The sequence below is a fragment of the Macrobrachium nipponense genome, chromosome 2 (assembly GCF_015104395.2).
Source record: "Macrobrachium nipponense isolate FS-2020 chromosome 2, ASM1510439v2, whole genome shotgun sequence".
Taxonomy (NCBI): Eukaryota; Metazoa; Arthropoda; class Malacostraca; order Decapoda; family Palaemonidae; genus Macrobrachium; species Macrobrachium nipponense.
This window is the reverse complement of record NC_087201.1, coordinates 94,593,286-94,621,200: the sequence shown is the minus strand read 5'-3', so window position 1 is coordinate 94,621,200 and position 27,915 is coordinate 94,593,286. Positions and strand designations below refer to the sequence as shown.

The following is a 27,915-nucleotide window of genomic DNA, read 5'->3' as shown; positions in this document are numbered from 1 at the left end:
AAAAAAAGGCACAGAAACTAGTGGGATACATAAAGAGGCAGTTCAAACACAGAAATAAGGAAATGGTGCTGCAGCTCTACATATCAATAGTTAGACCCCATCTTGAATATGCAGTACAGTTCCATCACCAACACTAAGAAAAGACATAAATAGATTAGAAGGAATACAAGCAAGAGCCACAAAGTTATTCAATTAATATCAGGCAAATAGGTTACCGAAGACGACTAGAGAGCCTGAACATGTATGGCTTAGAAACACGGACGATTGTGATGGATAACTAATAGAAACATTCAAAATACTGAAAGGCATAACAAAAGTAGACAGTAAGCTATTTACATTAAATGTAAAGCAGACAAGAAATAATGGATGGAAACTAGAGCTGAAGAGATACAACACATCTCATTGTTTGAACTTCTTTACATACAAGATATGTGACACTTGGATTAAACTGCCACCAGAAGTTGTAAACAGCAACAGTGTGGAAGAGTTTAAACAAAGCTAGACAAAATCATTAGTACACTGAGAATGCACAGTAAAACCTACTCCTACAGATAAGTGAGCTCACGATGTCTCCTTGCATGGACTAACAAGTCTTTGAGACATCCTAATCCTTGTAAGTCTCTCTCTCCATTTCATTGACTGTAATACTAATGAAACTCCTCCAGTAAAAAATTCTGGTTTTTAGAATTCTGGATGAAGCGATTATTGTAAACGTAAGACATAAACAACTGAAGTGAGAGACAGCTGATTGCTAACGTCATTTACTGTAACTATCAAGCGTTTTTATGAGTTCCATTAAAATTTTCAAGTTGTTAAACCCTGCCGATTCTCAATGGTGGTTTCCATATGTAAAAATATAATAAATTTGCGTTCATCCCTCACACAATTCAGATCATTAAAGCTTCAGGTTATACCCAAGGCTGAATAAAACGAACAACGGCCAGGCGGTTAAGTGATGTTCAGAAATTGCTTATACAATGAAGTAATATGTACACGTTTTCAACCAAACTTCATTAATTTATGATAAAAGGTATCTCCAAATTATATCTCTTCTTACAAATAATGGCAACAAAGATATCGATAATACTCAAATCAGCAGAAATTTTGAGAATGTAAACAATATCAAATGTAAATGATGTACATGACGATGTTCATCTGTTATACAGCAAAAATATGATAATAGTAATATACTGTAATTGGATAAAAGAAGCAAAACAACCTTTATTTAAGCCATCATTAGTATTATTAAAAATGTAGTGGTACTGTTTAATTTTTGGAAATAATCAACTTCCTCCAAAAAACATTTTGGTTTTGCAATTTAGAAGTCATACTATAATACAGATATGAGATAAATTAATGAAAATTTGCCATGATTTTTTATCTCGTCTTATCTAAAGGTCATCTTATACGTGGTAATATATGTATTTCAAATGGATGGCATTCCTTCATTCATCATCTTGGGTAAATGAAGTCTGTTAACCCTCTTAAGCCGGAGCCCTAAAAATCAAAACGTCTCCCGTATGCCGGGCCTGGTTTGGAGTGAGCGCGGAAGTGGAAAAAATAATTTTTTCAAAAAATTACAGCGCGCGTACTTTGAAGATTAAGAGTTCATTTTTGGCTCCTTTTTTTATCATTGCCTTAAGTTTAGAATGCAACCATCAGAAATAAAAATGAAAAATAATATCATTATCATATGTAAATAATGCGATATATGGTAGCGAAAAAAAAAAAATTCATACATAATTGTATTCAAATCACGCTGTGCAGAAAACGGTCAAAGCTAACCAGTTACTTTTTTTTGCGTTGTATTTTACACTAAATTGCGATCATTTTGATATATAATACATTGTAAAACAATAAAAGTAACACCGGAAAAATATATCACAAAATGATGTACGAATTCGTAACGCGCGGACGCAAAAAAATATTTTTTTTCAAAAATTCATTCACCGTAATTCTAAATAATGTTCTAGAGACTTCCAATTTGTTTTCGAAATTAAGACCAAATGATTGAATATTACGATACTGTAAGAGTTTTAGATTAGAATTGCAGATTTCGACCATTTCGGACGAGTTAAATTTGACCGAATGTCGAAATTTTAATATATATATTTTTTCATATGCACATATTTCAAAGATGGAAAAAGCTACAACCTTCAATTATTTTTTATTGTATTCTTCATGAATTTGCGCACATTTTGATATATGAAACTCTATAAAAGGCTAATATGAAAAGGAGCAAATATTAGGATAATGCCATGTACGTATTTCGAGACTTGCGGCCGCGAATCGGCGCGCGGGAGTGAAGGTAAATATATTTTTCAAAAATTCACCATAAATCACAATATTGTTTTAGAGACTTCAAATTTGTTTCAAAATGAAGAAACATGACGGAATATTACTAGGCCGTAAGAGTTTTAGCTTACAATTGCGTTTTCAACTATTTCGGTAGAGTCAAATTTGACCGAACGTGGTTTTTTTTCTAGTTTATCGTGATTTATATGCAAATATTTCGAAAAAAGAGAAAAGCTACAACCTTCAATCATTTTTAGTGTTGTATTCTACATGAAATTGCGCACATTTTCATATATAAAACTTTATGAAACAGCTAATTTTAAATGGTGCAAACATTTCGACAATCGCACAAAAAAAATTCTGATTTTTTCGGAAGAGTTTACCGCGCGAACGTAATTTTTTTTTTGGCATAAATTCACCATAAATCAAAATATTGTGCTAGAGACTTCCAAGTCGTTGCAAAATGAAGGTAAATGATTGAATATTACTAGAATATAAGAGTTTTAGCTTACAATTGCGTTTTTCGACCATTTCGGTAGAGTCAAAGCTGACCGAAAGTTGAAATTTTTGCACTTAACGTTATTTATATGAAAATATTTCAAAACTGATAAAAGCTACAACCATGGGTTGTCTTTTGTTGTATTGTGCATGAAATTGCGCACATTTCCATATATAGAACTTTATGTAACGGCAAATTTAAAAGGGTGCAAACATTAGGACAATCGCACGAAAAAATTATCGGAAGAGTTATCGCACGAACGTAAGGAAAAAGTTTTTTCATAAATTCACCATAAATCGAAATATTGTGCTAGAGACGTCCAATTTGTTGCAAAATGAAGGCAAATGATTGAATATTACTATAATATAAGAATTTTAGCTACAATGCGTTTTCCTCGACCAGTTTCTGTAGAGTCAAAGTTTGACCAAAGGTTGAAATTTTTGCACTTATCGTTATTTATATGAAAATATTTCAAAATTGATAAAAGCTACAATCATGAGTATTTTTTAGTTGTATTGTGCATGAAATTGCGCACATTTTCATATATAATACTTCATGTAAAGGATAATTTAAAATGGTGCAATAATTATGTCAAAGTGACGAAATAATTTCCGAGATGTGTCACTGATACTTTTTAGTGCGATAAGAAAGAAATTCGCGCTTGCGCGCCTGCGTAGCGATTGTAAACAAAAACAACGCCTTGATCCGTGAACTCCCAGCATCCCCCAACCAAGGCGCGTGATACAAAAGTTTTCGGCTGGTAGGCCTATAAGTATTTTTCCGCGAATTTTTAAAAAAACTTTTTTGAGCCGACGTATGATACGTCCAATCGGCATACAGGAGACATTTTGACTCGACGTTTAATACGTCCAATCGGCGTAAGAGGGTTAATAACACGGAAAATCTGAGAGGGTAAGTGAAAAGATAGCACTTGGACCTAAAACTGTGAACTGAGGAGCAAACAGAGCTGCCAAAGTAAACCATAGGTCCAAATATAACCAAGTCATCAGTTGCGAGAAAACTCCATGAATTCTACCCAAGCACTTCGAAGTATGCGATCCAAGTTAGGGTATGTGCATTCTAAGACAAAAATTTTACTAATGATTTTTGTTGTTGTTGGGGTTTTACTCAGGTACACTTCTGATTGCACTTTGTTATTCAATTGTTTTTTAGCATTTCTAATTTTTTTGTTTTGTTTATGTACTTCTTTCAATTTAGTACCATCTGCCTTTACTTCTATATGGCTCCAATAATACTGTGATTTTGATGTGTTTATCAAATATCCATTACAGTACTAGTGGCAATTAAGACCTTCTCTATGAAAAAATTTTCCCAGTTGCTTCAGCCCCTGGTAAATGAAAATAGCCTTCAACTGGAAGTACATACTGGAAGTGAATGGGCAGATCACATGATCTCTTGAGGCATGTACATAATGTAATTTTTATGCACCTGTGAGCATATCAACAGCAATCACAAGACCCTTGGATTGTTTTGGATAAATCTCTCATGGCTTGCATTATTCTTTATTCACTTCATATTTTTCTTTTTAATTGTGATTTGTAAATATTGTTCTAAAAGATGTAGTAATTAAATTTTCACCATTCCTAACCAGAAGAAAGTTCCTCGTTGGACAAGTTGGTTTTCGCGCTCGGCCACCAATCTGGCGGTCCAAAATTCGATTCTCGGTCCGGCCAACGCAGAATCAGAGGAATTTATTTCTGGTAATAGAAATTCATTTCTCGATATAATGTGGTTCAGATCCCACAATAAGCTGTAGGTCCCATTGCTAGGTAACCAATTCGTTCCTAGCCACGTAAAATGATCTAATCCTTCGGGCCAGCCCTAGGAGATCTGTTAATCAGCTCAGTGGTCTGGTTACACTAAGATGTACTTAACTAACCAGAAGATTATGATTTTGCAACGGCAAAAGTCATTTTGTAAGTACGTACAGTATATACTACCTCAAGTTTCCATTTGAAGAACTACTGCCATCACTTCTTCAGGTACAGAGTTAGACTTTTACCTATAAGTACTGTATTATGATTTTATGCATATAGTGGATCTAGTTGGTTAAATCATCAAGTATTTTTTCAAGTTAGCTCCTATTTAATTCACAGCTAACTTTAAATTTGGACCTGAACTGTGATTTCTCTGACATACAGGAAATAATGTGAACACTCAAAATATATTGATGATGATGAGCAGATAAACAATAGCTTCATAAAACAATACAAGGGTAAGTAGACAAGGGAAATGCAGAAATGTGTCTTGGAGGCAATCATTTTGACTAAGTTACATAAATCCCATGCACATGACTTTATATCAAATGAAGGGGATGATATGAGATATTGACTCTAATCAAAAGAATATGGGTGTGAGGTGAATATTCAAGAAATAAGAAAAGGTTGATGAAGCATGAACAGAACAGGAAGTTTGCTTTTTGTATATAATTTGTTTCATGAGCAGAAAACAGGACGTTTCCTTCTTATGTAAATTTGTTTCTAAATTGTTACAAAAATAAGATTTAAACAAAATACTGGTCATACACATTAAATTTACTACAATTTTACTGTCAATAATCTCAATTAATAATTTCTTTAAGCAATCTCTCCCATCAGCCAAATATTAATGTGTGTACATTCTGATACAAGACTAAGACCATTAACAGCCTAACCTCTGAACTCCTGTATTTCATCAAAACTTGCTGAAGATTCTCAAGCTTTACTTGACTCCATTCCTCTACAATTACTGTCCAGCTGTCATTTCCTCCATGAAGTTGGAGATTCTAAAGAAAAGAAAAACTCCTTATGATGAAAGGCTGATGAGAAAAACAAAACATGAATAAATTTTCAAGCAAAGAATATCAACACAAAGCAAACTTTTATTTTTATAGTGTGTAGTCGCTTGTTTCGTCCTCTAAGAGTTACCCTCCATGGTGTGCCAGCGCTCTCCATGGTGACTAAATTAATATCAAAGAAAGATCTTTTAACCTGGTCTTGTAGCCAGGTATTGTACCGTAATGATAAACACTGTGACCTGTGTTAAGTGTATAGTGGACTCAAAGACAAGAGGGCATTTTCTCTCATCTTCAGCGAGACTGAACCCACTCTTTCCATCAAAATCTGGAGGAAGAGGTGAATAATGCGCATGTGCGTCTGCCACCTTGTTTACGACCGGGCCAGTTAAAAGACCATGAACTATTACTCTCCTAGTCAGAGTAGATTGAATACTTCAGTAAAGATTGCATTGATTCTAAATTTTCTCATCATGGAAACATCTAAACTTTATAGTTAAGTGCTTATTTTTTTAAGGTCCAATTAAAAATTATAAGTTTAAACTGAGGAACAACTGTTTTATTTCTGGTATGAAAGCCAAAAACTGACCTTTGTTCCACGAGCACATGGTTGGTGCTCTCTTATGGTTTCTTATTTGCTATTTGTGAAATGCAAAAAATTTGAAGAATTCGTCATTTTATCTAGAAGATTTGGCTAATGAAATATCCAAAATTTATTATTAATCTAGATAACTCCTTTTAGGTAACAATGTCTCAACAGCCAAGGTGGTAGCCTACGTAATATGATAACAGATTCAATGAAAATAATTTAGACTATACAGATTTTGTTTGTAGCCTATAACCTTGGATTACATATCCAAATGGTGATTTAAATAACATGGACTAGTAGTAACCAAAACTAATATAAGTAAGAACATATTAACACACATCCTTTTTATGGTCCTAGGCAACAACCTAATTTCTGGGCTCAGTTCGTGTCGCTGCGCGAAATATCCTTTAATCCATTATTTCTAAGGTAAATGTACTAACACATACCCAGAGAATAAATAAAATAAAGAAAAGGTCAGTACAACTGACTCGCATCACCCTCCAAGAGGGTGTCGGTATGAACACTATGGCGAGTGAGACCACTACCACGAACCGCTTGCCAATAGAAATCTCCCACTACAAAATCCCCACAAGAGGGGAGCCGACCCACAGAGTGGGCAGCAACTACTACTACTCCATCCCATGCTGCCGACTGCTGCGCCTCTGGTGGCCATCCTTTTCAGTTAGCGCACTACATATTCACGTGCCCTTTTTTGCTCTGTGTTTTTGTGCCCTTTTTTACTGGATTTATTCATCATGGAGCGTACAGCCATCGCAGCAGCTAAGTTAAGTAATCAGTGATTATTGCTATTTGGTTTTTTTTTTTTTTTCCGGCCTTGAGTCAGTATTTGCCGTTTTTAGGTATAAAATACGAGCTCTAGGGTCGGAAGCATGGCAGCATGGTTCTGCCTCGTGGCGGGTTCGTTCTTGGTCTTCCATACCAGAACCTTCCCTTACTTTATTACGCTCTGTTATTAGTTATCCAATTTATATTAAGGGTACAGCCTACGGGGTTTATGTCATGCATGCATGTCTTTTTCACCTTGCGTAGGCATCTTCCATCCAGACCCTAGCCACAGCTCTTAGTATCGGCCCCAGCTAGCTTTGAGTGGTAGACTTTCTTTCGGGTTAGTCGTACACTCCTGGATTTTTTCTCCTACTGTTTTATTTTTTTCTTTCTTTACGTTTAGTGATTTTGTTTAATTATGTATTATGTTTTGCGTTAGTGTACGGCGTCTGGCTTCACTAGCCTAGGTTATGTCCTATTTGTTACATGTGCTTCCGCTCTTCAGTTCGGTTGCTTCTCTATAGCATCTCTCTGATCAGTCGGTTGTGTATCCTAGGCTTTATTGTTTCATTGTATCTCTTGTTACCGCTCCGTGGTCACTACGTGATCACGGAGCAGCCAGACGCCTGTCCAGTCATCTTTCCTCCTCCCGCTCTTCCATAGGGCCGGGGGGTGGGATTTGGTTGGTCTGCCCACGCTCGCTCCACATACCCGGGCCTGCCTCCCTCTCCCCTAGGCGGAGGGAGTAGGGGGACGGGACAGACCCAGACTGGACTCGACCTCTCCAGCTTCTCGGTACGCTCGGATGCTAAGGGGGAGGGGACTGGCCTTTCCCCCCCTCTGTCGTTACTCCGTCGCTCCGTTGCTAGCGCGAGTCTGTTTGCCCTCTCGCCCTTTCCCACCTTACTGGGGCTCTTTATCTACCGGAGCTCCGGCATCCACGTGGAAAGGTGCTAGTTTCACCCTGGACGGGCGGACTGCGGCATACAGTTGGTCTCTACTAACCACCTCCGTCGCGCTGATATCGCGACACGCTCCGCCACGCACCGGACTTAGTCCGGTACGTCCCATGTTTATAGGTTTAAGATTAGTATTTAATTTAAACTATATTAAGTTTAATTTAAGCTACATTAAACCTTCCCTCCATTGCATGCTCACACCGGATCTCTCCGTGGTTATAGCCTATTCAGGCGATAAGGGAGGAGTTATGCCCGAAATTTTTTCGCGCTCCGGCATGCAGCGGAGTTCTTTTAACCTTTAGCCTGTAAGTGATATCTTTTAGGATGCTCATGTATCTTTTCACTTACAGACCACCAACTGTGAGCATCCGGGATGCAATGCCATGCCCAGCTCCAGGACCCCTGTGGGCATGAAGTCTGCCGATCCCATGCTCCATGCGCGACTCCGCACGGGAACCTTCAAGTCTGGTTTCACGAGACCTGCACAATTTGCTATGATCTGGTGAGCCAGCTCTTAGACGGGGTAAGTATTTCCCACTCCGTTAGCCAATCCCTACAAGGTTTATAGTTCTTAAGTTTAATTTTAATCTCTTATCTTAAACTTAAGCTAATTTTATATGGGATCTCGCATCCTCTATAATTTTAAGTTAACCTTTTACTTAAGTTTTAATTTTAAGTTTAATCTTAAAAAAAAAAAAAAAAAAAAACTAACGAATACCCTCTCTTCCAGGCTCCCGCTGTTATTTTTTTTAGAGACAACGCACTGGCAACCCTGCGGGCCGGGTCGGCGGTTTTGGGAAGAACGCCGCCAAGGGTCAGCCCTACATACTTGAGAATGAGGTTGGTGGTCCTGATCTTCCCCGGCGGCAAGTCAACGGGCTACGTCGACCCAGCAGAGGCGGCCCGACTATTGCGATAATTCAGCAGCAGCTCGCCGCTTCGTTGACTGAACCAGGCCAGGACATCTCGTCGGAAGTCGCGACACTGGACTTAAACATTGAACCGATGGTAGGTGTTGACGACCTGTTGGTCGAGGTGAGTACGTTGGACGCCCAAGGGCTTCCCTTGGGCGCCACTGGATCTTCTACTCCTGCAAACTCTCCAGCTTCCTTCCAAGGCTTTACAGGAGCTGAGCTTTATACTTCTCCTGATGCTTCTGTTAGACCTAAGGTCAAAGGACAAACGGTGGTTAAAACCTTGAGTAAGACGTCGTCGTCGTCTAAAAAGACGTCGTCGGCGTCAACATCTCGCAAGTCTCCGGCTACAAACCCCGGAGCAGAGAGGTCTAGAGCTTCTGGGTCCGGCTCCAAATCCTCAAGGAGTAGATCCTCCAAGGAGAGATCACACACTCCAGCGGAGTCAAACCGTTTCTCCACTTCCTTTGGTTGGTTCCATGTTCAGGAGATACCCGTCCACCTCAACCTCCGCAGCAGCTCCCGGCTTTGGATCCCAACGCTTGGCCTGTTGCAACACATGGGGGATTCTGGTTGGGTCTCTCAAGAACAGTATGGAACAGATGTTCTCCCGGTTGTCTGATAGGATCAACTCCCAGGATAACATTATCGCCGGACTAAGCCAAGCTCGCTAGCTACTCCCCCACCTTTCGGCACAGGGATAGCTCAGTTGCCACCACATGACTCTCTGCCTCCGTTCACTATGAACAATCCCTGGAGAGTGGCCGTCATACGCCCCCTTCTTCCAAGACGGGCTTATTTCTATCCCGGAGTGTGGAACTCGAAGGATTGAGGACTTCGAGTTTACCCGAAGATCTCCAACCAACCGCCGTTCATCGGCTACGCCAGGCTCACCGCCGCTGCCATGACGCGAGATGATAAGGTCCCTAAAGAGACAGTCCTCTATTCACGTGACCAGGCTCAAAGAGAATGGCTCAGGTGCTTAGAGGACATGGATTGTTCAAACACTAAAATACAGCCTTTTAAGAGTCATTCACAATCTTTCACAATGGAAGAGGGTTACTCCGCTTCCTTTCCTTACAAAGATTGCTACGGTCACTATTCCAGCGGCCCAAAAGGGGGACTCGTTACCGCAGCTAAAGAAGCGGACCCTACATCTCCTTTACTTCCCTCAACCGGAGATTTGTGGGAAGACCTGCCCAACACTTTTTCTGCGGCAAACTCAAAACCAGACTGTGCTATGGAGCAGTTTGGTGAGAAGCTGCCTAGACTCCCAGATAGCCTCATTCAGGCAGAGTTTGATGCCAAGTCTAGGCTGGCCAGGTCTCTCAACACCATGGCCATGACTGAGGTGGCTACCATTTCTTATGGTTCCGAGCCACTGTTCAAGCTGATCACCAAGTCACTGGACTCAAATGGTGCAGTCTGACATGTTCGAGTTCGCCACAGCCAGAACAAACTGTCGGAAGCATGTCCTCCAGGAAGCAACTATTCGGCATGAACCGAATAAGTTGCTTTCATCAAACATCTGGGGAGCAGACCTCTTCCCAGATGCAATGGTAAAGGAGGTCCAGGCAGAGGCTACGCGGCTTTAACCCAAAGCCTTAAAGGATCGTTGGGGTCTCACTGCAAAGAGACGCCAAGATCAAGCTGTCAGGGGTAAGGCTCAGAAGAAACCCAGACGTTTCCAGCCTTACCAAAAGAAACAGCAACGGTTTGCCCAGCCTGTTTCGGCTGTTCCGTTGGTGCAGGCAGCCCAACCCTCTACCTCCAAGGCCCAATCACAGCCTATTTATGTGATTTCCCCCCAGCCTCAACCTTCCACCTCTTACACTGTCTCCCCAAGCCTTCAAACCAAAGTGTTCGAAGGAGGGCCAGGCCTTTCAGAAGTATGACCGCTCGGGTAAGGGAGGCAGAGGTAAGCGATCCTTTCGTCAGAGAGGATCGGGAGGGTCCCTTAATAGAGGAAAACACTTCAGGGGAGGCCGCGGAGGCTACCAACATCAATGAGGACTTCCAGGTAGGAGGGAGGCTGTTTCTCTTCCGCCACCGGTGGGGATTCAGCAAATGGGCACAAAGCATTGTGTCGAAAGGCCTGGGTTGGAGTTGGGTGGCGAATCCGCCCCCACCCAGACCTTTCCGCCAACTTCCATCCAAAGAATTGACGGAGTATGCAGAGGACCTCCTTCAGAAAGGAGCAATAGCGAGAGTCAACAGATTAAAGTTTCAAGGGCGCTTGTTCAGCGTTCCAAAGAAAGGCTCACAAAAAAGAAGGGTAATCTTAGACTTGTCCCGTTTAAACTTGGCCATTCGCTGCGACAAGTTCAAGATGCTCACCATCTCGCAGGTGCGGACCTTACTTCCCCGTGGGGCGTCACCACCTCTATCGATCTTACAGACGCATACTATCATATCCCTATTGCAAGACACTTTCGCCCGTATCTGGGCTTCAAGATAGGAGATCAGGCATTCTCCTTCAAGGTAGTTCCCTTCGGTCTCAACGTAGCACCCAGGGTGTTCACGAAGGTTGGCGGAAGTGGTCGTCCAACAACTAAGATCGCAAGGGATTATGGTAGTAGCGTATCTCGACGATTGGCTAATTTGGGCTCCAACAGTCGAGGAATGTCACAAAGCAACACTGAAAGTAATCCGGTTCCTGGAATATCTAGGCTTCAAGATAAACAGGACCAAATCAAGACTCACTCCGGAGTCAAACTTTCAGTGGCTGGGCATTCAATGGAATCTATCCTCCCATACTCTGTCGATTCCATCAGCCAAGAGGAAAGAAATAGCGAAGTCAGTAAAGCAATTTCTAGGACACAAACTTGCTTCAAGGAGAACCCAGGAAAGGATTCTGGGTTCACTCCAGTTTGCATCAGTGACAAACATCTTGATGAAAGCCAAACTGAAAGACCTAACCAGAATCTGGCGCTCACGAGCAAATGTCAGGAGCAGGGACAAATTATCCTCAGTCCCTCAGATTCTACGGAATCGTCCCTACGCCCTTGGGCAAAAGTCAAGAACTTGTCAATATCAGTACCCCTTCAGTTTCCTCCTCCGGGGATTACCATCCACACAGACGCTTCGTTAAGCGGTTGGGGAGGATATTCTCAGTTCAAGAAGGTTCAAGGAACTTGGTCACCCCAGTTCCGTCAGCTTCACATAAACGTACTGGAAGCAATGGCGGTGTTCTTGACTCTAAAAAGGTTACGTCCGCCAAAGAACTCCCACATAAAGCTAGTCTTAGACAGCGCAGTGGTAGTCCATTGTATAAACAGGGGAGGCTCCAAATCACGTCATCTAAATCATGTCATGGTAGCCATCTTCTCCTGGCGGACAAGTTCAGTTGGCACCTCTCCTCCACCCATATAGCTGGAGTGAGAAACGTCATAGCAGATGCTCTATCCCGATCAGTTCCTCTGGAGTCGGAATGGTCACTGGACAACAGTTCGTTCCAGTGGATTCTTCAGAGAGTTCCAGGTCTGCAAGTGGATCTCTTCGCATCCCAAGCGAACCACAAACTCCCATGTTATGTGGCCCCCAACCTGGACCCTCTGGCCTATGCCACGGACGCCCTGGCCCTAGACTGGAACAACTGGGAGAAGATTTATGTCTTCCCTCCAGTGAATCTTCTCCTGAAGGTGCTGAACAAACTCAGGACGTTCAAGGGTCAAGTGGCTCTAGTAGCCCCAGACTGGCCGAAGAGCAATTGGTACCCTCTAATTCTGGAACTGGGTCTTCGTCCTCTTCGAATTCCCAATCCCAGGCTCTCCCAGTCAGTGCAAACGAAGACTGTGTTCGCTTCCTCAGGAATTCTCAAAACCCTAACTTTATGGATTTCATGAAGTTTGCAGCAAAAAAAGAGATGCGAATATTGATCCTCAAAAATATTCTCTTCTTGGAATCTGACAAAAGAGATTCAACTTTGAGACAGTATGATGCTGCAGTCAAAAAGTTAGCAACCTTCCTGAGAGAATCAGATATTAGAATCATGACAATCAATTCAGCTATATCCTTTTTCAGATCTTTATTTGAAAAAGGCTTAGCAGCTAGCACTATTACGACAAACAAGTCAGCCTTGAAAAAGATTTTTCAATTTGGTTTCAGCATAGACTTGACAGACTCCTACTTCTCGTCTATTCCCAAGGCTTGTGCTAGACTTAGACCTTCTGTAAGGCCTACGTCAGTATCATGGTTCTTAAATGATGTTCTAAAGCTGGCTTCAGAAACTGATAATGACACATGTTCATTTATAATGCTCTTAAGAAAAAACTCTATTTTTATTAAGCTTGGCCTCAGGAGCTAGAAATTTCAGAACTGTCCGGCATATCCAGGGATCCGGATCATGTTCAATTTCTTCCCACAGGGGAAGTGCTACTTTCTCCGGAACGTAGTTTTATTAGCAAAGAATGAAGATCCTTTGATGAGGTGGGAACCATGGAAGGTTGTACCCCTTCCACAAGATATTTCTCTTTGCCCCACTATCGACCTTACGAGCCTTTCTGTCCAGGACCTCCTCATCCTCATCGGGTCCTCTCTTTAAGAGAGAAAAAGGTGGTACTTTATCTATTAAAGGCATCAGGCAGCAGATCCTGTACTTTATTAAGCAAGCCAATCCTGACTCCTTCCCTAAAGCACATGATGTCAGGGCAGTAGCCACCTCAATTAACTATTTCCAACATATGAATTTCGATGAGTTGAAAAATATACTGGATGGAAATCGCCGACAGTAATTTTAAGCGTCATTACTTAAAGTCCTTGGAAGCTCTGAAATTTTCAGCAGTTGCGGCGGGTAACATAGTTTCCCCCGACTCTGCTTAATCTTTAGTAGAAGATCCAGTCCTCCTTTCTACCTATCTCACCCAACAGTTCGTCTATACCTGCCATGTTCATCTACGTTTACCTTGAGTCTTAGCTGCTCTTATGATGGTTAAGTGGTGCCCCTTATTTTTTGCTAGGGTCCACTCACAATTGATTGTATATAATGATCTCTTGGATGTGATCCCCTTATTTTTATGCTAGGGGACACATCGTATTTACAATGGTTACGGGTTTTGTGTATATTAAGTCATATACATTCCCTTTTTATGTTATTATTGAAGTTTGTTCTATTCAATTTATTGTTATAATTGCTTTGAGTCCTTTGTACATAATATCTATACACAGATACTGATTTCGGCATATATTCCATGTAAGCCCTGTATATATGTTATAGTTAATTTTAAGAATATTATTAGCGTTAAGTTAATTTAAGTAATATTTCTATGTTTGTATCATTGTGTATATGTATATCTATTAGCAATTATATTTCTTTATTTTATGTTATCTTTTATTTGAGACCCTTTTTGTCTATTTGGTTTTATTCTTTACAATCTTGTGCTATTTCTCTGGTACGATTTCGTGCAGCGACACGAACTGAGCCCAGAAAAAGGGATTTTGACGTAAGGAAAAAATCTATTTCTGGCGATTGGTTCGTGTCGCCAGCGAAATCCCGCTGCCCATCCCATCGCTCAAGATTGTCCTGCTAACTTCAGGATGGCCACCAGAGGCGCAGCAGTCGGCAGCATGGATGGAGTAGTAGTAGTTGCTGCCCACTCTGTGGGTCGGCTCCCCTCTTGTGGGGATTTTGTAGTGGGAGATTTCTATTGGCAAGCGGTTCGTGGTAGTGGTCTCACTCGCCATAGTGTTCATACCGACACCCTCTGGAGGAGTGAGCGAGTCAGTTGTACTGACCTTTTTTTCTTATTTTATTTATTCTCTGGTATGTGTTAGTACATTTACCTTAGAAATAATGGATTAAAGGATATTTCGCTGGCGACACGAACCAATCGCCCAGAAATAGATTTTTCCTTACGTCCAAAATCCCTTTTTACACCAAGGACCCTCACATTTTTTCTGATAAAACAGTTCTACAGATTATTTTTTTTTCCTTTAATATAGCCCTGTTATACTTAAACATGATCTAAATAATCCAGGACTTGGCAGTACCTGATATTAAATCAAGTGATAAACTTCTACTAAGCATACCATTTAATTGGACTTAATCATTAGCCTAGGCCAAGTTACCTAGGACTAGATGAAAATAGTAACCTGTGCTGGAGGAGATGGTAGCCTAGCTTAAGGCTATATACTAAGGTATTTGTGTTTTTAAGTAACCCATACCATTAAGTGTGAATTAAACCATCTGGATTAGGCAGTATCCTAGATTAGAGTAAGTGATAGTCTAGCTATAACATTATTGGGTTACTGTTTTATATAACAAATGACCTAGAATTGGATATAAACAACAACATGGGTTAGACAAACATAGTAGTTTAACTATAAGGGTACATACTGTACAGTGGACCCCCCGTATTCGCGTTCTCCGGATTCGCAGACTCACACATTCGCGGATTTCTCTCGGGAACGTTTCCCTGCATTATTTGCGGAAAATTCGCGCATTCGCGGTATTTTTCTATGAGAAATATCCACAAATTCCTGGTTTTTCTTATCAATTTCATCATAAAATGCACTTTTTTGTGATTTTTAAAACTATTAAAAAAAAAACCAAGTATGAAAATTTTTAGTGGTTTTTCCTAAGTTTTAACTAACAAAATAGGCTGTTTTTAGCGTTTTTATAGGGGTTCCAACAAAATTCGCGGGATTCTAACTATTCGCGGGGGGGTCTGGTACGCTCCCCCGCGAATACGGGGGACCACTGTATTAGTAATTTTTTCTGCTCTACTTTGTAAAACTAATATTGTTTTCCCCTTTGTTGCCCTGATAGCTTCTGTTTTCCCCATCCCCTTATTTATTGGGTTCTAGATGACACGATTGCAATGCCCTGCATCAAGAAATCAGGATCATGCTCACCTTATCTCATTAAGATAACGCTAACCATGCTTTCAGAGGCCACAAGTAAAGAAGTGGCACCTGTCTACAATACAACTCACAGGGTCTCTCAATGTAATAGCAGACTCTCTATCGAGAAAAACGACTTCCTCAGCAGAGTGAATATTGGACAAAGACTCTTTTCAAACAATAGCCAACCTGCTTCTACAACCGGAAGTGGACCTGTTCGCCACATATGAGAATCACAAACTCCCAATATATATGTCCCCAAACTTGGACAGGTTCAAGCAAACAGCAAAGAGATGCCTTCCTACAAGACTGGAACAAGTGGAGCACAATATGTATATCTTTTTCCTCCATTGTCCCAGATTTCAAGCATTTTCAACAAACTCCTTACCTTGAAAGGAGCTTACTTAATAGCCCCAAATTGGCCAAACAGGCATTGGTTCCTATTACTTCAACAAATGGACGAAAAGATCAATTCCACTATCATCCACTGTTCCACCCCAGAATGAGGGAGGAAAAGTCACTTGTGCATCCTCCTTTTTGAGCTAAAACCTTCAAGTATGGATTTTTTTAAGTATTACCTACTATGAAAGCTACTCAACAAACATTGCATATACCCATAGTTCGACAGATCTAAAACTGAGAGATTGTTTTCTTCTTTGGGTAAGAACCCTATTGCCACATCTACCAGTATTCAGTTTTGAATACCTTGCTTTATAACACATGGATCAATAAATGGGTAGTTTAAAGTTTCTAGCATGTTTTGCTGAACTTAAGCGTTCACATATTGTGATTATAATTTTATTTGTAAATAAAATGAGAAATCGCATTTATAACAGTGACAGATGTTTTCAAAAGATGCTGCCACTTTTCTTGTTACCTTTCACAGGCGATATGCAGGTGTGCCAAGCCTATTAAACCATGAAGTTTAAAGGAATTATCTCTTACGCTACCCTTTGGATAAGCCCCACTGTCCGGTCCTACCTGAGAAACTTCAGCACCAAAAAGAATGACTTCTGTTTTAGGTACTGAGAACAATATTAGTAGTGAAATTAATTCATTCCCACTGAAAGCACTCTGTGAAATGGGCAAATGCAGTTAAGCATTCCCGAAAAACTTGCAAACAGGCTATGCTGCAAAGCATATCTGTTTTATTGAACTAAGATCATCTGACGACGAAGATTCTTCGTAATGTACCTTTTTATAGAATCATATTATTACAATTTCTGTGATAATTATTGTAAATAAATTATTTCTCTCCCAATGATGAGTTTATGGGCAATAACCTTATAAAGTAAAAATTGTTACATGCATTAGATTTAAGTTATAATAAATCGTTTTTTTACTCTTAATATATTTTCAATTATGTATGTCATACATTTTCAGAAGAAAATGTCATAAGAAATAATAATTAGTAATGCCAGATTTTTTTTTAACTTAAATGAAAAAAATTTCAAATAAAATGCTATGTAATATATGCAAAACTTAAAAGGTATAAATTATAAACATAAGAGAATATTACAGCCTTTACAGTAATAACCAAATAGAATGGAGATCAATGAAATTAGTCAAGAGAGAATAAGGCAGAATACTGTGTGGTTTTAAAGACAAAATATGCTATGAAACATGAAATGAAATTGAAGTAAATACTAACTTGATGAATGAAAATGAGGGGTAAAAACCTAAAATAAAAGAGCAATGAAACGCGAAATATTACAAACTTGTTTAGGAAATGGATAGTATGGCAGATGGAAAATTCAAATAATAAAAAGAGAATAAATCGATTACAAGAAAATGTCATAAGACATAATGAATGGTATTTACCGATTTTTATTACTTTAATGAAAAAAGAATCAAATAAAATATGGCAAATCCCATACCAAAATTTAAAGGTATAAGTCAGAACAAATATAACAAGAGTCTTAAAAGTAATAACCAAATAGAATGGGGATCGAGTTTATGGATTAGGATTTAAACGGTCAGTTTCATTAAGCACTGTCCCAAATATTGCCTCGCTGGGAGATGGCTGAGGACTCAAGACAGGGACGATTTAAAGGTTAAGAGAGAAGTGGTAACAGGGTTTTTCTCAAGGAGGTAAAGAATATATCAGTTTAGATCTGTCGAACTATAGTGCAAAAATTACGGACATCATCTGTCCAGCAATATCAGTGTGTGGAAGACATGGTTAGATTATATCCATACCGAGAGCCCTGTTGAGATCTCAATAGGAACACTTTAAAATGTTCTTATATGTATGCATTTTTTAAGACAAACATCTTACGGTTACAACAATCATGGCATACAAGGCAGCATTAACAGAACCCTTGCTTTATGGATTCAGGATTGACTCCAGCATAGAAGTTGTCACTTTCCTTCTGTGATCTTCTGCTCTACAAAGACCTGTTCCCGAAAGACTTCCAATTAGTACTTGGTCCCTGAACAAGGTACTTATACTACTTAAGACTTCTATCTACCCCTCAATTCACATGCTACACAAAGCAATCTTCTTGATTGCATCAGCATCAGGAACCTGTATTAGTGAACTGGACTCTCTTGGTATATCACACAAACTGCTAATAATCAATTATCATTGTCCCCTGGCCCATCATTCCTAGCCAAGAATGTGGATCCTTTAAGAAGAAAATCTCCTATTATAAGAAAACTCAAATTAGCAGACAAAACATACACCCAGTCAAGCACTTAAGGTTTACCTGGAAGTCACAATAAAACATCCCCAAGGTCTGCTTTTCCTACACCCTAGCATGAATAGACACTCTCTCTACAAGGGCAAAGAATGATTTTAGTGTCCCTCATTTAAAAGGGAAACCCACACACTTTTCCTAGGTCGCATCTTAGGAAAGTAAAAAGTACAGACAAACCTCGGGTTTCGTACGCCTCTCTTTTCGTATGTTTTGGTTTTCATAGACTTTTTTCTATGAAATTTTGTCTCAGTTATCATACGTTTCCTCAGTTTTTGTACACTCAGAAACACTCCATCTGGGGCCCAGCGTGTGACTGGACCCCGTATCGAGTGCCAAAACGAAGCATCCCATCTTCTTTCGTGACCCATTCTGTTTTGTGTTCATTGTTTTTCTGCTTTTTGTGTTTTTTTTATTTGAGTGCAAACTGCTAAATAAGCCATCACAGGGCCAAAGAAAGTGTAAAAAAAAGGTGAGAAACACTATAGAATTTAAGAAAGAACTCATAGCAAGTGTTGGAGGAAGTGCATGCTGATATCAGTGAGAAAATACCTACAAGTGCTGCTGTTAGTGAATTCAAGGCCAACAGAGGGTTGAAAAATTCAGAAAACAAATTGGCATAATAATTTGCTACCTTCAGGGATTAAGGACACGTTTTCAAAGTGGAATGGTGTAAAAAATTTTGTGGAGCATTGTCATCCTAATAAAGAAGTTGTAATCCATGTCTCAACCAACAAAGAAATTGTAATCTATGTCTCCAACATGTTTAATGACAATGCCATGTTTAACTTTAAGAAAATTTTTTTAAAGAATGCCAGAAACATGTGTATCTGGACAATTTTTGTTGTCCGACAGGGGTCCATTAACTCTCAAGCTGGTCCTAGTGCCAGTAAAAAATGAAGAGGGGAAGTGAACTCAGATAGTGCCAGTAAAAAATGAAAAGAAGTAACCTTGGATAGGTCTTTGATACCTGAAGTCCTTCTGGAGGGAGATTCCCCTTCCAAACAATAACCTCTCCTCCCTCTCCCCTTCTCTCCGTCTTCCATACACTAACGTGTTTTCCATAAAGGTAAGAGTGATGTTAAATGTTTTATTTATTCATTTCATTATCATATATATTTATTTCTTAGTGTTTTCTGCATGTAAAACTGTGTTTATTCCCAATAAAATGTATTTTTTTTTAATATTTCTGGGGTCTGGAATGCATTAATTATGTTTAAATTATTCCTTATAGGAATTATTGTTCGGTTTTTGCATGTTTCGGTTTTCGTGGAATGTTCTGAAACAGAGACTATGTATGAAAATTGAGGTTCCAATGTATGTCGTTGGCCTTTTTCAGAAATGTCTCTTTCGAAGAGGTCTCTGAATATACAGGGTGGTCATCAGAGACAGTATTCTTAAAACATTACTGCCATGACTCGAATAAATTCGACTATACTGTGTATCAGCAGGTTGTATGGTTAGTCCTGACCCCATTGGCACTACAGCAGAAAACCAGAGGTCTTCTTAACAGGTGGGTGTGCTGACTATTGCTGGGGAAGGTGCAATAAGACTGCAACCATATCCACCATACTTAGGTTAAGTCACTACAGAACTTCATCCTAAAAACATAAGACCTTGTTCGGTTTCTTGTTTTTTGTTACCAAAACTTGTGGCTTGACCTCGACCATTAATGTTTTAGCTTTCCCCCCCCCCTTTTTCCTTGCATTGTTGGAATTAAAATTGTGTAGACCTTTTGACACCCTGTCAATTTCTTTGTAAAGTTCTTGAGGAATTACACTATCAAAAAACAGGTTTTGATGTAGGAAAAACCTATTTTTGGTATTCGAAAACCTCCCACTTCCTTAACCAGCCCAGTTGTAAACATGATGGCCGATGTGGACACACATTAGTCACGTCTTCCAGATTTTGACAAGGTAAAAACGGGGCTCAGTCTCGCTGAAGATGAGAGAAAATGTCCTCTTGTCTTTGAGTCCATTATACTCTATCCCGTGTCATAGTGTCTATCATTACGACACAATACCTGGCTATAAGACCAGGGTAAAAGATATTTCTTTTATATTAGTCTAGTCACCATTGAGAGTGCTGGCACACCTTGGAGGGTAACTCCTTGAGGACTCAACAGTGACTACCAAAAAAGGGATTTTGACGAAGGAAAAATCTATTTCTGGGCAACGACCTGTGTCGCCCTGTGAAATGGTTCCTTTGATACTATTTCTTAGGAATAAATATTGCTATTCATCCTAGAGAAAAAAGAAACAATATAATGCCAAGATAAATGGGCTCGCTCACCTCTAATAGAAGTGTCGGTATAGTAAGGAGCGAGTGGAATCACTACCAGAGGTCCCTTGCCATTTAGCTTCTTCCTTCGACAAAATCCCGAACTACGGAGGAGCCGTGCTACAGCTCCCGGTTCTACTACTACAGTGAGCGCCTCCGACGCCTGTGACGTCATTCCTGAAGATAGCCTCCAAGCTTGGGGTAAGCTGGGTGAGGATAATCTAACTACAGGGTGGGGTTTCACAGGGCGACACAGGTCGTTGCCCAGAAATAGATTTTTCCTTCGTCAAAATCCCTTTTCTGGGCTTAACCTGTGTCGCCCTGTGAAATAGTACCAGAGAATGCTAAAACACCAAGCTTGAGGGACAGTACAGATAATAAGAAGGTAAAGTTAAACACTTGTAAGGTTAATAGTATAATGATCAACTAAAATTACAGTCTTACAATTATGGTAAAGTATGAGCCCTTAAACATGGGTTATAACTTAAAATTAGTTAGCCTAACAACAAGCAAATTATATACAGGTTTAGGCAAAAGACAGTATCGTAAGTTTTGATATAATCATAATAATGGAACTGAATCCAACTAGAATGATGAACAAAATAGCAAAACTCAAGGCTAACCCAATACATGGAGGCGACTAAACAAGTAAGGGTGCAATGGGGCAGGCAGAAGTGAAGGCTACAAGAAGTTATAGGAATTATTAAGAGTCAGGAGAAACTGTGTTTCCAGCTGCCACTGCTGGAAATTTGAGGGCTTCTAAGGGTTTTAGGTAGTGCCGTTTGAAAACTGTCGGAGATTTCCAGCCTGTATATTTCTTAAGATCGTCAAAATTCATGTGTTGGAAATAATTAATAGATGTGGCCACCGCCCTAACATCGTGGGCCCGAGGAAAGGACTCTGGGTTGGCCTGTTTAATGAAGTATAAAATTTGTTGCCTGATCCCTTTTAGGGATAATGTACCACCTTCCTTCCTAATGAACAACGGGCCTGAAGATTTCAGAGTTGTTCTACTTAGGTAGGCTCTTAATGAGTTGACGGGACAAGGGAAATGTTCTTGAGTAGTGGTAGGATTTTCCATGAGGACCATCTGTCCTGTGGATCTTCATTTTTTGGCTAGAAAGTGGCGATCTGGGGATAAGAGGACTTCCTCTGAGGGGAGGAACTCAATGTGACCTGGTTCCTTTGATAAGGCTGACAGTTCTGATATTCTAGCTCCAGAGGCTAAACTTAATAAAATAGGGTTTTCCTCAGAGGGATATATAATTGCAAGAGTCATTGTTAATGTCCGAGGACAGTTTGAGGACATCATTTAAGAACCAAGAGACTGTTTTAGGTCTCGTTGACGGTCTTAATCTAGCACAAGCTTTTGGTATGGACGTAAAGTACGAATCCGTAAGATCTATGCTAAAACCAAATTGGAAAATCTTTTTAAGAGCTGATTTGGTCGTAGTGATAGTGCTTGCTGCTAAACCTTTCTCAAACAATGATCTGAAGAAAGTTATGGCTAGGTTCGTTGTCATGACTTGAGAATTTGACATCTTAAGGAACTCTGCTAGTTTCTTGACAGATGAATCATATTGCCGGAGAGTAGATTCCTCTTTTATCTGATTCCAAGAATGAAATATTTCTGGGGATCAATTTTTCTGCATTCCTCATAGCTGCGAATTTCAGAAAATCCATAAAGTTAGGGTTTTCTGAATTCTTGAGGAAGCGGACACAGTCTGAGTTTGCACTAACTGGGTTAGTTTGGGGTTGGGAATCCGTAGGGGTCAGAGTCTCAACTCTAGGAGTAGAGGGAACCAATTGCTCTTGGGCCAGTTGGGAGCTACTAGAGCTACTTGGCCTTTGAATGTCCTGAGTTTGTCTAAAACTTTCATGAGAAGGTTCACCGGAGGGAAGAGGTAAATCTTCTTCCATTTGTTCCAATCGAGGATCATTGCATCTGTAGCATATGCTAGAGGATCGAGGTTGGGTGCCACGTAACAGGGGAGTTTGTGGTTTGACTCCGTGGCGAAGAGGTCTACTTGTGGGGAATGTCCGGGGACTTGTAGACTGATCCAATTGAATGAACACCTGTCCAGTGTCCACTCCGATTCCAATGGAACGGAGCGAGATAGAGCGTCTGCTACTACGTTCTTGACCCCTGCCAGGTGAGTGGCTGACAGGAGCCATTTGTTTTTGTTTGCCAGAGAGAAGATGGCTACCATGACGTGGTTCAAGTGGCTTGACTTGGATCCGCCCCTGTTGATGCAGTGTACTACTACTGCACTGTCCAGAACTAGTTTGAAATGTGAATTCTTGGGCGGACGGAGTCGTTTCAGTGTGAGAAATACTGCCATGGCCTCCAGTACATTGATATGTAGCTGGCGGAATGTTAACGACCAAGTTCCTTGAACTTTTTCGTGCTGGGAGTATCCTCCCCACCCTGTTAGTGAGGCGTCCGTGTGGATCACTAATGATGGAGGAGGGAACTGTAGAGGAATTGCTTTTGAAAGATTCTTTGTCTCTGTCCAGGGGCGGAGACGTTTCCGTAAGATCGCCGGGATAGAAGCTAGTCTGTCCCGTGACCTGCAATTCGCTTTTGAGCGCCATACTCTGTTTATATCTTTGAGTTTGGCTCTGAGCAGAACGTCTGTGACTGATGCAAACTGGAGTGAGCCCAGGATCCTCTCCTGGCACCTCCGGGATGTTTGTTGTTGTTTGAGAAATTGTTTTGTAGCTCTTGCTATTTCTTTCTTTTTCAACGACGGAATTGATAGAGTGTGCGATTGCAAATCCCATTGAAGGCCTAACCACTGGAATCGAGATTCCGGTGTTAGTCTGGACTTGGTTTTGTTTATTTGGAAACCTAAATGTTCCAGGAATTTGATCACTTTGACTGTTGCTTCCCTGCATTCTTTGGGGTTCTTTGCCCAAATAAGCCAATCGTCCAGATAAGCCACTGATCATTATTTTCTGGTTTCCTTGTAGCTCTTGCACTACTGCTTCCGCCAATTTGGTGAAGATCCTGGGGCTATGTTGAGCCCGAATGGCATTACTTTGAAGGAGTAGGATCTGTTGCCTAGTTTGAAGCCTAGGAACGGACGAAAAGTGTCTGGCTATGGGAACATGATAGTAGGCATCTGTAAGATCTATAGAGGTTGTGACGGCCCCACGGGGAAGTAAACGGTCAGCATCCTGAACTTGTCACAATGAATGTATAAGTTCAGATGGGACAAGTCTAAGATGATTCTTCGGTTTTCCGAATCTTTCTTTGGCACGCTGAACAAGCGTCTTGAAATTTTAAATTGTTGGACTCTTGAGACTACTCCTTTGAGAAGGAGGTCTTGGGTATACTCTACCAATTCCGTTGTTGGTGCTTGATAGAATCTGTTGGTTGGAGGAGGGCCCTCTAGCCAACTCCAACCTAGGCCTTTGGTCACTATACTCTGAGCCCAAGGGCTGAACCCCCACCGCTGGCGGAAGAGGTACAGCTTCCCTCCTACCTTGGGACTCTCACTGCTGGTTTGCCGAGGGGCGGCCACCTCTTGCTCCTCGGAAACCTCTTCCTCTGTTTGCAGCCCTGCCGGACCCTCTGAATCGAGAGGCACCTCTTGCTCTGCTACCTCTCGCGAACCTATTGAAAGCCTGAAAGTTCTGGCTTTCATAGTTGGAGTTGTAGGCTGGAGAGACAGCAAAGGAAGTAGAGGGTTGGGGTTGCTGGGACTGACGGGTCAGGACAAAGGTATTGTTTGTTGACCCTTCAACGATGGTTGCCCTTGTGATGCTGGGACTGCCTGAACCAACGTCTGCTGAGAAGGCTGGAAGGGAGAGAACTTTCTTGGTTTCTTCTTGATCCTTTGGTTAGGACCAGAAGATTCCTGTCTCTGCTTTGCTACCAGTCCCCACCTGACTTTGAGGCACTGGTTGACCTTTGAAGCCTCATGAAGGACTTCTGCTACCACTGGTGCTGGAAAGAGGTCCGTTCCCCAAATTGAGGAAGCTATCAGCTTGTTCGGTTCATGGCGGATAGTAGCTTCCGCCAGAACGTGCTTCCTACAATTCCTCCTGGCTATGAGGAAGTTGTAAAGGTCACACTGCATGGTGTGCAGCAGACCTTTAGCCAAAACCTTAAACAATGGCTCTTGTTGGTATACAAGAGCCATCATCTCCGCCATAGTCATGGAGGAAATGGGATCTCCTCGAGCCTAGTCCGGGCGTCGTACTCCGTCTGGATGAGGGAGTCTGACAACCTGGGAAGCCTCTCACTAAAGAGAGTGGTGGCACAGTCCGCCTTGAGTTTTCCTACTGAAAAAGTAGGAACTGCCCCCTCGAAGTACGTCTCGGAGCCTGGGACTAGGAGAGAGGTGGGTTCCGTCTCCCGTAGTGGAGGCAGGGGCTCGTCTTTCAGGGCAGCCTGAAAGGTTGCTTCCACTACCTTAAGGGTAAGTGGTAGCGGAGTCCCTTCCACCGGAGTGAAAATGGTGAAGGGACTTCTAAAGGCTGTGATGCGGGTATTTTCACACCCCCATTCCTCCAGACTTCTCATTAGTGTCTGCTGTGCCTGTTCCCTCGGAAGGATAACTGTTTCCTTGGGAACTTTGTCTTCTCTCATCATTGCTGCTTCCGTTAGCCGGACGTAGCCAATGAATGGGGGTTGAAGGTCCCTGGGGTGGAACTCGAAGTCCTCCCGCCTTCGAGTTCCTATGCCTTCGATGGTCAACATTCCGTTGACAAACGGGGCATACGAAGCAATCCTCCAAGGGTTGGCCGCCTTGAATTCCGGCAGTTGGCTGGAATCTGGCATTGGAAGAGGAGAAGGTGGCACAGCTAGGGGGGAACCTGCCGCGATCGAGGTTTGAATCCCGGTGATGGCATTCTCCTGAGCAGCCAGCCGTTCCGCCAGCGATTGGATCGACTGGCCGGAAGACGTAACAGAACTGGAGAGCTGGGAGAGCACCGAGCCGACCTTGTTGTCTACCAAGGCCCCTACAATCACTCCCACCTGCTCCAGAATGTTGGCCGAAAAGGATTCGGGATCAAAAGGAGGGACTTGAGCCCGATCCTTACGGGATTTACGTTTGGGGGACCTCGACACAGACGAAGAGGCCTCCCTTGACCTAACTGTTCCGGGGTGGTGAGCCGGAGTTACAGCGTCTGCCAAGATGACCGATTTCTTGGGGAGAGACTTCTTAAGTTTCTCCTCGGTCGACTTTGCCTTGGGGATCACTGAAGCAACCTTAGGACGGACAGACCGCTGGTCTTCAGTGAAGCCCCGGAAAGAAGTAGAAGTAGAAGGATCAGTGGAAGGTGATGGAGAAAGGGAACTCAGGAAAGGGCCCTGAGAACCCACAGAAGCTGCCCCTACTACACCCTTACCTGTACCCATGGAGTCAATAGCCATGGGTTCGACGTCGAGGTTCATTGCCGCGACATCTTCCGCTACGTCCTCTGGAAAATCCCCGTCCTGAAGGGAGATCATGACTTGGAGATCGGCCAGCAAAGGGGCGGCTACTATCGAGTCCACCACTGATCCTTTCTTGGCTCCGGGGAATACCAGGTCCGCCATGTCCTGGGTAAGGATGTAGGGGCGGCCCTTCGAGTTCCGGCCAAATCCCCCTACCCATGCTTTGAGAGTAGTCAAAGCCTTCTTCTTCTCCTCGTCAGAACCCTGTAAGAAAGGTCTAGAGTTAGGGAAAGGATAGGGGAGAAATGTCTGTTGTGTTGAGACTATATGAATATGTCTCATATGTGAAAAGTATATAATAATAACAAGTATTCCAGGTGATGAATGAATGAAGATAGTGCTAAAAAAAACTTACTACTAGTGAGGCATCGCCTACTAGCAAGTAGCAGGTTTGGCAGGCTTCGTGGTGCCAAACTAGAAAATCTTCCACCTTTACTGCACATCCTGCATGGGAGCGGCAAACTATATGGCCGCACGGGTCTTGGAGGATGGCATTGCACCCAATCTCCTGGCAGCACAACATCTGTAAGTCAAGGATACATGAGTACCAATGACAACCTCCGGTGGTATAATTATGTAAAATATCCGTGGGTGCCGGAGTAGGACCGACGGATAGTGTTCTACATATAAATGGCATGCAAAAGAATGCCGGAGTAGGCTCTAAGGCTCGCTCCGTATGAATATTACGTAGAAAAGTTACGAGGGGGGGAAGAAAGTCTCTGCCTCCGCCTAGGCTCACTTGTTATATGGGTAAAATAAACTCCGTAGGGCCAGGAGTTCTCCGTGTGGCCCGGAGTTAAGAATATTGAGTGAGCAATGTCAAACTTCTGAAGAAGCGAGGGATAGGACAAGAGGCAGAAATAAAAAACCCCCCGGAGTAACACAAAAAGTTCTAAAATAAAGTAAAAGAAAAACCCATCATATCAGTAAGTGCTCGTGTGAACTATCCTAGGTGGATAGGTACCCAGTGGTCCCCTCCCCCCTCTCTTATGTCCGGTAGCGGCGGAGTGACACCTGCCGGACTGAACTGGGGGGGAAGGGTAGGGAAGAACGTGGGGTAGGGGAACCTTCCCACCTGAGCGACCAGTTAAGGACGGAGGAAGTAGGGGGAGAAGGTCCCGAGCCCCCGAGACACATGATGAATGAGAACACCAGGAGGGGGGAGCTCCCCACCAGCCCCATGAGTCACCCCCTCTCATGCAGACTTGGACGCTAGCTGTGAGAAACGAGTCATCACCCATCAGCGTGGGTGGCAATGTATGGAGGGGGGAATGGAGGGGACGGGTGGAGGACCCCGTAACCGGGTGGCTCACCGCGATCGACCAGTGGTCTTCCCAGCCAGGTGATAAACACGAGGTGGGGAAGAGCCGTCGGAACAACATCAATATCACTGATATATATAGGATTACTTATAATAAAATTAAATCAATCAAAATAAATAAAAATAAAGCGATATCTTAAAGCTAGGCTAACACGGGGAACACGACAAACTAAGTAATCAGAAAGAATAGGCTAATCGCCGATCCGAAGAAAGGGGTATGTTAGCCTAATCTAACCTCTAGTTCAAGAAAACGGGGGGCAGGCTAATCACCAATCGACAATTGGGGTATGAAAGCCTAACCTAACGGTAAAAACAGTGATAACAGGGTAGGTTAATCGCCATACCGAAGCATGGTGTATGTTAGCCCAACCTAGTACCAACTTATAAGATAAACGGTAATCAGGAACTAGAGTAGGTAAGAGGGAACATCTGATTAAATAAATGATATGACTCTCAAAACCATGACTGATAAAAAAACTCCTAACAACGTAAG

At 41.8% G+C, this 27,915-nt stretch overlaps 1 protein-coding gene across 1 annotated transcript in view; it reads right to left on the bottom strand.

Moving 5' to 3' along the window:
• Positions 1 to 27,915, bottom strand: part of LOC135220799 (beta-1,3-glucosyltransferase-like) — a gene marked incomplete in the record, with an annotated part of 300,385 nt that overhangs the window by 113,220 nt on the left and 159,250 nt on the right. Inside the window, 1 exon segment of the mRNA XM_064258304.1 lies at positions 5,469 to 5,574. Coding sequence (XP_064114374.1) covers positions 5,469 to 5,574 — 106 coding nt within the window.